At 38.6% G+C, this 14,763-nt stretch overlaps 1 protein-coding gene across 4 annotated transcripts in view; it reads right to left on the reverse strand.

Annotated features, from left to right (window-relative positions):
* Positions 1-14,763, reverse strand: part of gart (phosphoribosylglycinamide formyltransferase) — a 34,242-nt gene that overhangs the window by 17,138 nt on the left and 2,341 nt on the right. Inside the window, exons 2-9 of one of the 4 annotated variants that reach the window (XM_073948923.1) lie at positions 11,430-11,582; positions 9,786-9,881; positions 9,494-9,668; positions 9,180-9,291; positions 4,898-4,966; positions 4,237-4,362; positions 3,719-3,806; positions 896-981 (exon numbers count right to left, since the gene is read on the reverse strand). In XM_073948923.1, the coding sequence (XP_073805024.1) occupies positions 896-981; positions 3,719-3,806; positions 4,237-4,362; positions 4,898-4,966; positions 9,180-9,291; positions 9,494-9,668; positions 9,786-9,881; positions 11,430-11,574 (897 nt within the window). In that variant the 5' untranslated portion in view covers positions 11,575-11,582. 4 annotated transcript variants of the gene reach the window in all.

The raw sequence follows: 14,763 nt of genomic DNA on the forward strand, positions 1-14,763 counted from the left end.
CAACACCAAAATAATTGAAAATATATCATACTGTAAGCAGCTCTAAATAAAACACATTATTATTATTATTATTATTATTATTATTATTATTATCAGTATTCCTTCATTTTCTTTTTGGGTTAGTCCCTTTACTAATCTGGGGTCGCCACAGCGGAATAAACCGCCAACTTAGCCAGCATCTGTTTTACACAGCGGATAACCTTCCAGCTGCAACCCATCACTGGGAAACACCCAAATACATCCATTCACACACACACACACACTACAGACAATTTAGACTCCTCAATTCCCCTATAGCGCATGTGTTTAGACTGTGGGGGAAACCGGAGCACCCAAAGGAAACCCACACCAACATGCAAACTCCACACAGAAACACCAACTGACCTAGCCGAGGCTCAAACCGGTGACCATCTTGCTGTGAGGTGAATGTGCTACCCACTGCACCACCGTAAGCCTTATTATTATTATTATTATTTTTATTATTATTATTATTATTATGCATACATAAATACATACATAAAATAACTATAATTGTAGCGAAACACTATTATTGTTTTCAAGTCGGCAGAAAAAGCTGAGAAAAGTCGCTCTAAACAAAACCACATCATCATCATCATTATTATTATATGTTGATTCAGTTCAGTTCAATCCCTGTGAATGATCAAAGGTGCACATGTTCTCTTTCCAGGAGTGTTTTTATCTGAACACCATATCATTAACTCAGACCTCTATTATTTTCTGATCATATTTCATACGCTGTAAATTTGCCTCAAGGATCAACAAGCCAAAGACAGACGATATTAGAATCAATTTCCACAGAAAAGCTTCAGCTTGCCAACAGCAGAGCTGTGATTAAAATAAAGATCAAAGATAGCAACAAAAATAATAATCTGACCTGGCACTCGGGGTCACCGAAGCGGCAGTTGAACTCCAGCACCCTCGGTCCCTGCGCAGTCAACATCAGCCCTGCGTATAAAACACCTACAGGAGGAACAACAGCTGTCAGGATCAGTGACTGATTGATTGACAGATTCACATCCTGCTTAATCAACATTCTGTGGAACAAACGGATGCTTTCAATAATGATTAATGTTCCACAGAAAGACAAACAGGTTCATAACCGGATCAGAATGACAGAATCATCACTATTAGGTCAAATATCAGGTATGAAAAAAACAATAATATGATGGATTTATGATCGCCCTGTAGAGCCTGACTAATGAAAAATACTCAGAGAGAGAAAGAAGCTGATTTCAGAATTATCAGAAGCAGATATAAGAACGATTAGGAACTTATTTTAAAATGACTAGAAGCTGATTTTAGAATCATCAGAGGATGATTTTAGAATAATTAAAAGCTGATTTCAGAATGATTAGAGGCTGATTTTAGAACGATTAGAAACTGATCTTAAAATAATTAGAAGCTGATTTTAGAATAATTAAAAGTTGATTTCAGAATGATTAGAAACTGATTTTAAAATTATTTGAAGCTGATTTCAGAATCATCAGAGGCTGATTTTAGGACAATAAGAAACTGATTTTAGAATCATTAGAAGCTGATTTCAGGATTATCAGAAGCTGATTTTAGAATCAGTAAAAACTGATTTTAGAATAATTAGATGCTGATTTCAGAATCATTAGAAGCTGATTTCAGAATCATTAGAAGCTGATTTCAGGATTATCAGAAGCTGATTTCAGAATCATTAGAAGCTGAATTTATAATCATTAGATGCTGATTTCAGTATCATTAGAAGCTGATTTCAGGATTATCAGAAGCTGATTTTAGGATTATCAGAAGCTGATTTCAGAATCATTAGAAGCTGAATTTATAATCATTAGATGCTGATTTCAGAATCATTAGAAGCTGATTTCAGGATTATCAGAAGCTGATTTCAGAATCATTAGATGCTGATTTCAGAATCATTAGAAGCTGATTTCAGAATCATTAGAAGCTGTTTTTATAATCATTAGAAGCTGAATTTATAATCATTAGATGCTGATTTCAGAATCATTAGAAGCTGATTTTAGGATTATCAGAAGCTGATTTTAGAATCATTAGAAGCTGATTTCAGAATCATTAGATGCTGATTTCAGAATCATTAGATGCTGATTTCAGAATTATTAGAAGCTGATTTCAGGATTATCAGAAGCTGATTTAAGAATCATTAGATGCTGATTTCAGAATCATTAGAACCTGATTTCAGAATCATTAGAAGCTGATTTCAGGATTATCAGAAGCTGATTTCAGAATTATTAGAAGCTGATTTCAGAATCATTAGATGCTGATTTCAGAATCATTAGAAGCTGATTTCAGGATTATCAGAAGCTGATTTCAGGATTATCAGAAGCTGATTTTAGGATTATCAGAAGCTGATTTCAGAATCATTAGAAGCTGAATTTATAATCATTAGATGCTGATTTCAGAATCATTAGAAGCTGATTTCAGGATTATCAGAAGCTGATTTCAGAATCATTAGATGCTGATTTCAGAATCATTAGAAGCTGATTTCAGAATCATTAGAAGCTGTTTTTATAATCATTAGAAGCTGAATTTATAATCATTAGATGCTGATTTCAGAATCATTAGAAGCTGATTTTAGGATTATCAGAAGCTGATTTTAGAATCATTAGAAGCTGATTTCAGAATCATTAGATGCTGATTTCAGAATCATTAGATGCTGATTTCAGAATTATTAGAAGCTGATTTCAGGATTATCAGAAGCTGATTTAAGAATCATTAGATGCTGATTTCAGAATCATTAGAACCTGATTTCAGAATCATTAGAAGCTGATTTCAGGATTATCAGAAGCTGATTTCAGAATTATTAGAAGCTGATTTCAGAATCATTAGATGCTGATTTCAGAATCATTAGAAGCTGATTTCAGGATTATCAGAAGCTGATTTCAGGATTATCAGAAGCTGATTTTAGAATCATTAGAAGCTGATTTTAGATTACTTAAGAAACAAATTTTAGAAAAAACTATTTTAGTATGTTTTATTAAAAGCAGCTTTTGGAAAATATTAGAAGCAGATTTTAAAACTGATTTTCCAACACTTATAAATGGATTTTAGACATGGTAATTTATTGTAGAAACTTTAAATAGACATACATTTTTGCCTAATTACAAACTGATTTTAGAAAATGACTTAATAATACTGAGAAATTGTGATTTAAAATACTTAGAAACTGATTTTAGAATATTTAAAAATAATTTAAAATGCATTAATTAGAAATTCAATTCAATTCAATTCACCTTTATTTGTGTGGCGCTTTTACAATTAAGATTGTGTCTAAGCAGCTTTACATAGAAGATCATAGTAAATGGAAACAGTGCAGATCAGTTTTCAGAGTTGAAGTTCAGTTCAGTTCAGTGTGCTTTAATAATCACTACTGAGAGTCCAAACACTGAAGAGCAAATCCATCCATGCGCAGCTCTGCAGATCCCGAAACATGCAAGCCAGTGGCGACAGCAGCGAGAAACAAACTTGGCGAAAGTGAAGAATTAAAAAACCTGGAGAGAAACCAGGCTCAGTTGGGCACGACTATTTCTCCACTGGTCAAACGTCTTGCGCAGAGCTGCAGTCAAGGCGCCGATTTTTCAATACTTAAAAACGTTGCAGAATACTTTAATTGGAAGCTGATTTGAGAATAACTGGATGCAGATTAGAGAAACCTTCAGGTGTTGTAATGAAATAACCGGAGGCTGGTCAAACTCACCCACATACGGCGCTCCCTCCTCTCTCATACCATCCACAGTCTTCTGAAGAACACTTCTGCTGATCTCCTGCAGCAGTTCATCTGAAACCTGCACACACACACACCTTTCATAACTGTGCGTAACATCATCTGAACAGCTGCAGTTTTAATGATGCGAAGGCTGACATCAACAACCGTGACAATCACTCTGAATAAATAAAATGAATAAATAGATCGTCTATAATGCATTTCAGAAAACTTTTCTTGTACAATACTGGTCTATCTGCATCTTTGAGTATTATACATATATTTGTTTTGTCATGTGTATTGTCTACATGTATGTACAGACTGTATTTAAATGCATATTGTCTTAAACGTATGTCACTGTATTTCGCGGTCACCGTATTCATGCAACTGCAGGGTAAATAAGAGCTGAATATGATGCAAAAGATACACAAACACTCACACACTTCAGTCAAGCGCATTTAAACAGAAAAGCAATGTGAAAGCAGTGCACTGTAATGTAGGAGCATGGTAACCTGTGGTGTGGGACAGTAAGCCCCCATCCCGCCAGTGTTCGGCCCCATATCTCCATCCAGCAGACGCTTGTGGTCCTGAGCTGGAGGCATCGGTGCGACCGTCACACCATCACTGAAACACAAACACTGACACACAACACACATATTTATTCAGTAATATATATATTCCCTAATTTCTGCTTAACGAAGGCATTTTAATGCATTTCTGAACATATTGTCTAATAATTAATTCATTTATTTATTTATTTGCCATGATGACAGCACATAATATTAGACTAGATATTCTTCAAGACACTAGTGTTCAGCTTAAAGTGACATTTAAAGGCTTCACTAGGGTAATTAGGGTAAAGTTAGGGTAATTAGGCAAGTCATTGTATAACAGTGGTTTATTTTGGAGACAATCCAACACTAATATTGCTGAAGGGGGTAATAATATTGAGCTTAAAATGGCTTTAAAACTATTAAAAACTGCTTTTATTCTAGCCCAAATAAAACAAATAAGACTTTCTCCAGAAGAACAAATATTAGAAGAAATACTGTGAGAAACTCCTGAATCTGTTCAACATCATTTGGGAAATATTTGAAACTGACAGCAGGGTGAATTCACTTTGACTTTGTCTGTATGTGATCATCATCATCAGTCTGAACAGGAAACACTCACAGACACTTCCTGTCCATCCAGCAGCTCCTCCACAACCACAGTCTCTCCCGCTGAACCGAACGCCTTATCCTGAAAGCAAGAAACACAACAGGAACACGAAGAACACGCTATAATAATAATAATAATAATAATAATACAAACAACAACAACAGCAATGCATGCGTTAACTTTCTGTTCATCAGTGAAATCTAGAATAAAAGATAAAAATATTTTAATTAATTTGAATTAAATTAAAAATCTAAAATATTTAAAATGAAATAAAACTAAAATTGAATTTAAATTTAAAAAAAAATATTACTTTTATTTAGTTCCATTTTATTTCATTTCAAATTTAAATAAAAAGAAATTAATTTAATTAAATTAAGTTTCTTTTCTTTCATTTTATTTTAAAAATTCATTCATTCATTTTCTTGTCGGTTTAGTCGCCACAGCGGAATGAACCGCCAACTTATCCAGCAAGTTTTTACGCTGCGGATGCCCTTCCAGCCGCAACCCATGTCTGGGAAACATCCACACACACACATTCACACACACACACTCATGCACAACGGACAATTCACCTGTACCAAATTCACCTGTACCACATGTTTTTGGACTGTGGGGGAAACCGGAGCACCCGGAGGAAACCCACACGAAGGCAAGGAGAACATGCAAACTCCACACAGAAACGCCAACTGAGCCGAGGCTCGAACCAGCGACCTTCTTGCTGTGAGGCGACAGCACTACCTACTGCGCCACTGCCTCGCCCCATTAAAGAAATGTTTTTAATGAATTTGTCATTTTTGTCACTCATTTCTCATGCAATATGTCAGAACTGAGTTACTGACACTCATGAACAAAAGCCAGCGTGTGTGCAATAATCACTGTCAGGAATGGAGAATATCATTGCTGAAGTTCTCTGGAAATATACTGACACTACCAGAGAGATCTGCTGCTTTAATTACAGTTAAAAGCAGCACGACACACTTCATCTACTGTTTGTTTTGCTCAGAGCACGCTTCATCAGCGTTATACACCGAAAATGACAGATTGGAGACAAAACAAAATGGATAGATTGATGGATGGATATCAAACAAACAAATGACACGTTACTATTCAGCATTGAATAGTCTACACGCACAGGCCTGCATATTTCATTCATTATAATCATTTACTCGCCGACTAACTGTGGGCATCGTGCATCAAGTAGTCTCGCCACTAACAGAGAGACCCAGCGCAGTGAGCGCACCATCCATAATATAAACCACAGAAGTTCTCCAGTAATAACTCGCTATGAAATGTATTTTTTAACATCCTCATTTTGATCGCCGTCCAACATTTAGCCCTAATGCTCTGGAGAGACCTGACACATATTAATTTTTCCCCAGGCTATATGACAGTTAATAGGTGATTCCCCTTTATTTAAAAGAATAATTTAAGGATGTTTCATATTATTCGGTGATGTTAAGTAAAGGAAAGTGTACAGTGTTTCAGCAGATAAGAGCAAGTAATAAAATATAGCCTATATTTCGTTGCGCTCAGCAGCTCTTCACTGATTAAGCTTTCATTTTTTAAATTTCAGCACATCATATAAACACAAAAACACCTGTTTGTGGACACAGAACACATATCGTATCTGCAGTTTTCCCCGAAGTGTCTGTAAAGCGGCGCTGTGCAGGACTGAAGACAGAGGAGAAGCTCGTTTCTGCTTTCTCTCACCCATAAATGCTCTGTTTGCAGGATTTGATTGACATCATCGTCTCCAAATACTGTCAAAAATAATATTTCAAACCTTCTTCAGTGTTTATTGTTTTTAGAAAATATTTAAAATCTTTTTTTTCAGACAGGCCTTTGTACAATTAAAGTTTAATATGGCTTAAAAACGGTTTGATTTATGTATTGTATAAACCTAAATTGTTATAGCTAGTAGGGTTGGGCGATAGCCACCAATTTGGCATCGTACGATGTCGAATATGAAACATCGCGATGGACGATGGCATTGTCGTCATTGGCAGCAGTGAATTAACTATGAATAATTAATTAATTTAGAACTAATTAATTATTTGCAGCCTACCGTTTTAACTACCTGACCCGCATGGTCTTTGTTTTACCCATAACCAAATCATAAATGAATAAAGATAAGTCACCGCCTGTCAATCACCTTTTCAGCAGGACTCGTGAATAGGCGTGAATAGGCAAGAGTGATCGGTGTCGTTATATTGGCGTCGACAAACTAGGTTGGTAAAAAAGGTGCACAACCAACAGGAACCAGCCAACAGTGTCTGAGGTGTTCGCTAAAATTACTAAAGTACATGCACCCACTGTGTCGAGCGCATGACAATGTGTGTGTCTGAGCCTGTGTGTGTGTGTGAGGTCACGTGATGTGCGTTTTCACCGGTGGTGTGGGAGGAGGGCTGATTAGAAATGCTAGATGAAACGCCAGTGTGGATGTAGATCGTTTTCGTTCTAAAATGCCATTTTAACACTAAGACCTATTAGTGTAAACAGGGCCTGAATGTGTATTTTTCGTGAGCGAATTTGCAACAGGGGCGGGGCGATAGATCGCGATGCAGGCACAGCATCGGCGATGGCATCATCTATCGATCCAACCCTAAGAGCTAGCTTTTGTTTGTTTTATGTTGGTTTATTTATTTAATGTGATTTTATTATGATATGTGTAATTCTTTAAATTATTTCAATGCAGCTCAGGCTATTTTATCAAGATATGGCACTGTTGTTTTGAGTCAAAAAAAGTGCACACGTCTTTAGAAAAGTTGTATGTCTTTCTGTTATGTTCATATAGTGTAATATCTCCAAAATAAATTTAGAAAAGGAAAAAAGCCGATTGCAGCAAGAACAGAGCTGTGAAGAGAGCGCTCTTCTGCTCGGTCTTACACACACATACAGGCACGTAATGCGCACAAACACGTCTTTTAAACTTTACAAAAACTCTCGAAAACCTTTACTGTCTGCTGTGTCTTTAATATTGTGCAAAGATTATTATGTGTTATTGAACATAAAGGAGGACGCAGCAAAGAAAAGTCACTTATAAATTAAAACTTTATTATTGTATGCAACAGCGTTAAGGCCCGTGCACACAGAGACGTTTTTTGCTCGCGTTTTCCGTCGACGTTTAATGCCTCCTAACTAAATACAGGGTGTCAATGTGATCGTGCACACCAACGCGCAAAACGCCAGGCGCAAGAGCGCAATAAAAAAAAAAACGCCTCATGCTCATTTTTTTGTTTTGACGCGCGGAGTCAAAACCTTCTCCACCAATCAGATCGGCACTTTTATTCACGTGCACGAAGCTGCTGAAGTTACAGTAAATGGCACTTGGAGGCGCTCAAGCACAAAACTGTCAATGCAAGCGCACATTGAAGAAGATGCCCAGAGGTAACATGAACGTGAAGCTGCAATAATCATTTCTTCATCACTAGAGTTGGAGCTGCTGCTTGAACCATCCATGCTTGTTCGAGTCACCAGTAACTTTATAAACAAACGTGTGAACTTCCTCTCCTCCTCTTCTTCTGTGTTATAAGCGGATGTCAGAAGCTTAAAGTTGTGCAGCGCCATCCAACGTCAAAAGAGCATACTCTTCAGCTTGACGCCAGTGAAAAGCGCTTGGGTTTGAACACTGAAAAACGTCTCGTAAAACGCTGACGATAAACGCAAACTAAAAACGTCCCGGTGTGTAGGAGCCTTTACATTCAAAAGGGCGATCATAAGCAAACAGACCCCTAGCCTATAAGGTAGATGTTTTCTTTCCCTTATTTGTTTGTTTACTGCATGTACTCATGTGCGATCGACAAACTAGTGTAATGGCGGCATGCCATCTTTACCAGACTCCTGCAAAGTCCGCCTCTTCTTTCACTCTGCCCCGAAGCCCCAGCTGGCCCACTTTGGCGCAAGGTTTTCGGCGGGCGGAAAAAAGGCCCGATCAGACCCCGAAAGCTATAGTGGAAATGCGACTAGCCTTGGCTCGCCCACTTTAAGCGCGCTAGTGGAAATGCAGCTAGTGACTTCCAGTGTATTTGTTTTTCATACCGTGGAAGCCACTGGCTGCAGGCATTCATTCTCCAGCACTGTTCAGTACATATTCTTTTGTCTTAAACAGAAGAAACTCAAACAGGTTTGGAAGAAGAGGAGCATGAGGAAATGATCTTCATTTTGTGGGTGAACTATCCCTTTAAATCACTGAAGCATTTAATAAACTGTAAAACATCCAACTGCATGCTTTGTTTAATTATTTCTGCCGTCTCCACACAGAAGCTGCAGATATAAGAGCTGCAGTGAGTCTGACCTTCATGATGTCCAGCACCGCCTGACAGGCTTCATCTTTATCCTGAGCGACGATCACACCTTTCCCAGCCGCCAGACCGCTCGCTTTTACCACCAGAGCCGGGAAATCAGCACTGAACACACAAACACATACGCAGACACACGTTATAATGGGGATTTACAATTATGACCAAAATAATCATGATTATGATATTTCCCAAAACCAAGTGTGCAAGTGTTGAGTGGCCAATTCTGCATCTACAACCGATTTTCCATAATTTCCTTCATGTGCTAGCGGATAGCATGCTCATGATGGTGTTGTGTGCTTGTGTTTACTCTCGAATATAAGCGCAGGCCTGCTGCGGGTCAGTGAAGGAGCTCCAGCGGGCCGTGGGGATGTTGTGTCGATCCATGAAGGCTTTGGAGAAACTCTTACTGGCCTCCAGCTGAGCGGCCCTCGCCGACGGCCCGAAACACAACACACCAGCGGCCGTCAGGTCATCCACCATACCTGCAGGACACACACACTGCACTCTAAACACACCTGTATAGTGCTCAGAGTAAATGACAACACACAGATCTCTCTTCTACGTTTACATGATGATAATAAGCAGATGAAGAGTCTTACCAGCGGCCAGAGGAACTTCTGGACCCACCACCACCAGTCCCACCTTATGATCTTTACAATACTGAGCTAAAATCGAATGATTGTTCACGGACACCTCTGCAAAAATAACACATATGATCATCAATTATTCACATGCAAACTGTTTATTTGGATTTACTTCTACATTTGCAGTAGTTGTAAAATAATGTTTAAAATAATTTTATATACATCTAAGAAAAATGATAACATACATTTATTTAAAAACACATTTTTAATATATAATAGGGATGCACCGAATATTCGGCAACCGAAGTTATTTGGCCGAAAATAGCCAAAAAAGCCCTTTCGGTGTTCGGCCAAATAAGTAAAAAGGCCGAATAAATTTTGCCGAATAATGACGTTTTTAATGACCCGCGTAACCCGCATAGATTGAGAGGCGCGCGCTTTATGCAGCAAACATGTCAGCAGTGTGGAAGCACTTTAAAGTGTCAGAGAAAAAGGCAAAAACGGCCGTTTGCAGACACTGTTCTGCTGAAGTGTCCAGAGGAACATCCTCTCTCTTCTCGCCCCCTTTGAGCAGATAACAAAAGAGATAAGCTTATCTGTGGCAGACGTCATACATTTACTTTGCAGCACTAAAGCGTCTTTTAAACAATTAGGCAGAAACAGACCACGGAGTGAAAACAGCTAAAAGTTCGCTCTTAGAAGCTGTCAGTGCACGATTTAGTCAGACGGACTCAGAACTCCTGTACTTCATCGCGACTGTGCTTGATCCACGATATAAAGATCATTGCTTGGATATGGGGAAAAAGCTGCGCACACGAGAAATGATCCAGGCCGAGTTATACTTGGGAAAGACACTAGGTGTTGGAGATGGTCAGGTGATGCACAGCGCAGGAGATGAAAACAGCGCAGAGAGTAAACGGGCTTGTACTACAGATGAGCCGCGCACCGACAGCGAGAGACTTTTTAGTGCTGCATCTCATGTCATCGATGAGAAAAGGAACTGACTTTCATGCGAGACAGCAGAGAAGCTACTTTTTATAAAGAAGAACCTGCCACTTTTCCTGAAGAAGTAGGCTAATTAGGCTTATGTCTAGGACAGTTATTCATTTGTTGTCATCCACATTTTTTGCACTATTCAATGCACATTTGTTGTTGTAGACATACAGTTGCATTCTTTCAGCTGTCAGTTATAGGCCTAACATAGGCTATTCAAGAAGGGGGGCTTCAAAGATGGCCAAATAAAAAATTTTTATTTTTTATTTTACTAATTTATTTATTTTAAGTTATATTGTGCTTTGTTTGTATATTATCTGCTGGAATGTTAAAAATGTTCAGTGTTAAATAAATATTTTTGAAATTGTATTTTTGTTATTTGATTTATTTCTCTAAAAAGCAACACAAAATTGTAAAAAGCTCATTTTTACTATTTAATTATTGTAATGGTGAAAAAATTGGCAAACTAAATGAAAAACACGCAAAACACCGCGTTCGGTATTCGGCCTTCGGCCAAGCAATTCATTATTATTCGGCTTCGGCCAAGAATTTCATTTCGGTGCATCCCTAATATATAAAGCTTTAATATTTAATTATTTAATGTTTAATTAAATTAATTGATTCACTGAGTGCATTACTGAAGCGTCAGATGTGATCAGCTCTTACCGGAGTTGCAGATTTTCCCACAGTTCGCGGTTCCTGCGTTTCCCGGAGCCACGAGGACCTGCTGGACATGAGGAGACTGAGCAAACTTCCAGGCCAGCGCATGTTCCCGACCGCCGCTACCAATGACCAGCACACGCTCAGACATCACCACTGCTGGAGAAACACAACAACTGCTAGAGCAGGGGTCTCAAACTCGATTTACCTGGGGGCCGCAGGAGGCAAAGTCTGGGTGAGGCTGGGCCGCATAAGGGATTTCACACAAAAAAAGTCCTCAAATGTCATTATTAACAGTTTTAATTATTTCTTCTGAACATGAAGTGTCCTGAACATTAAGAGAACATTGATGAAGATTATGAACAGTTCTTCTGAACATGGCATCTTTTGCCTACTCCTTGCTGCCAGAGACTTGACAGCGCTTCTTCTCACAAATCTGAACCACATTTGGCTTTAGAGCGGAAGCAGTTGAGACCCTCAGTATGGCTTGAAGATGATCATCAAGTCTAGACCTGTACTTTGACTTATTGAAGTCCTAGGGAAAAAAGTGGGGGAACTCACTCAAAACTTCCATTCCCTCACCAAAAAAAAGGCGTATATATGTATAAATAAAACACCCCCACCCCACTCCAGTCACATCAGTCTGTATCTACCTCTAATATATATAAGATACAGGGCAGGCACGTGCACACATAGGGCTCAACCTGTGCAGTGCACATGCCCTTTTTAGTCTTGCATAGAAAGTGCCCTTCCAAAATGATCAAAAGTGCCCCCGCGACGCGACACACCCTCGGTCCCGCCCTTCAGTAGGCGCGCGCTAACACCGCTCTTGAGTACGCGTGCAACAACACAGCTGATCAGAACGCGCACGACAACGCCCCCACCCCCCCCCCACGATTTTCAAAAAAATTATCCTGCACATGCTCTTTGGACGGTCTCTGCACGGGCCTGATGCAGGCTGTAGCTAGGTAGGTGGCAGGCTGCAGATAGGTAGCTAAGTGTACGGATTGAATCAGCGGAGCGGGGAGCTGATTCTGTCAGTGTACAGTGGTTGGCGCGGACCACAAAATATTGCACTGAGGGCCGCAAATGGCCCGCGGGCCGCGAGTTTGAGACCCCTGTGCTAGAGCATCAAAATAATTGTCCCGCCTATTTTATTATATCTCTTCTTTGATTGGTGTTTACTGGAGTGAGGGCGGGATCAAGCTGTATTTCCAAAGTATTTTCATTGAACATGATATGAAGCATGCAGTACAAATGCACAAATAGCCTTTAACTTTTTCTTTTTTTTAGACAACAAAAAAGCACACATGCACATTAAAGTTCAATAAAAATATATGAATAATATTAAAAGACAATACAAATTAATAATACTATTAGGATATATATATACAGTTGAAGTCAGAATTATTAGCCCCCTTGAATTTTTTTTTTGCTTTTTTAATTATTTCCCAAATGATGTTGAACAGATTCAGGAAATGTTCACAGTATGTCTGATAATATTTGTTCTTCTGGAGAAAGTCTGATTTGTTTTATTTCGGATAAAATAAAAGCAGTTTTTTATTTTTTAAACACCATTTTTAGGACAATATTATTAGCCTCTTTAAGCAATTTTATTTTCCAGTAGTCTACAGAACAAACTATTGTTATACAATATCTTGCCTAATTACCCTAACCTGCCTAGTTACCCTAATTACCCTAGTGAAGCCTTTAAATGTCACTTTAAGCTGTATAAAAGTGTCTTGAAGAATATCTAGTCTAATATTATTTACTGTCATCATGACAAAGAGAAAATAAATCAGTTATTAGAGATGAGTTATTAACACTATTATGATTAGAAATGTGTTGAAAAAAAATCTGCTCTCCGTTAAACAGAAATTGCGGAAATAAAAATAAACAGGGAGGCGAATAATTCTGACTTTAACTGTGTGTGTGTGTGTGTGTGTGTGTGTGTGTGTGTATTTCTCAGACTCCTATATTTATGTTGAATTATTTCATTTTAAAGACCTATAAAAGTGTGTATTTTTTGCCATAAACCTGAAATTACTAAACCTACACCAAGAGCCTGATAAAAATGCTCATGTTTGTAAGGAAATTTCAAACGGCTTTCAGAGGTTATTGCATCTGAACTCTTCATATAAATAAATTATACAGTATAATTATGTAAACAAACTTTTATTTAAAAGCCTGGGTCATGATTACTCTATACATCTCGTAATTTAATGAACTGTTGAGCATATTTCTGCAGAGCGAACACTTTCCTTTAATCTGTGATTTATTAGTGGCCGTCTGTGTAAAATGTCACTCTAACTATTATATTTGTCCTGAAGAGGCGGTTTAATTGCATGAAGTGTTTGACCTATGAGACGCAGCGATGCACATTCATTCTGATCTACTGCTGCTGACCTTTCAGTGTCTTCAATTAAACACAGAAACGTCCAGTCGGATCACACAACACCTCCATGAACACACACACACACACACACACACACACACACACACCTACAGGAGGAACACTGAACAGCAAATGTGGAGTTACATTAAAGTATTAAATAATTGCATCATTAAACTGGTATTTAAACAAGATTTCTAATTACTTAGTCTGAAAAATTATTTAATTCCTTAACTCAATACTTTTTAACACCCCTAAAAACCTTAGTGCATTGATAGACAATAGTAATTAAACTCTAAACTTTAAATTTGAGTCAAACATGGTCCTTTAACTTGACTAAAATGTTAAACATTACAGCAATATTGCGCCAGACCGCAACACCAGGAGAGGAGAGGAGACTGATGAAGCTAATTATGATATGGGGATGGTTAGAAGGTCAGTGGGCAAATTTGGCCCAAATTTGGGATTTTTAATGACCACAGAGAGTCGGGACCTCGGTTTAACGTCTCATCCGAAAGACGGCGCCCACTGGGCAGTATAGAGTCCCAGTGACTTTACTGGGGCATTAGGACCCAAACAGACAGCAGGTTGAGCGCCCCCTGCTGGCCTCACTAACACCACTTCCAACAGCAACCCAGCTTTCCCATGTGGTCTCCCATCCTTGTACTGACCGGGCGCAGCCCTGCTTAGCTTCAGTGGGCGACCATGTGAGAGTTGCAGAGAGCTAGTTGCTGGCTTTTCTGAATTTATACTACTTTAAGAGTCCACACTTAGATTTTGCTTGATAATAATAGCAGGTTTGGCATGCTGTCCCGAGAGAGAACCCTAAGCTTGGAGATAATTGAGCCCAGGGCTACCGAGAGCAAGATGGGGTGGATGGGGGGTTTCGAAGATAAGGGAGTAGTTTTAGGGCGTACTCACACTATGCTACTATAGTGTGAGTGCTCT

The sequence above is a fragment of the Danio rerio genome, chromosome 1, assembly GCF_049306965.1.
Source record: "Danio rerio strain Tuebingen ecotype United States chromosome 1, GRCz12tu, whole genome shotgun sequence".
Taxonomy (NCBI): Eukaryota; Metazoa; Chordata; class Actinopteri; order Cypriniformes; family Danionidae; genus Danio; species Danio rerio.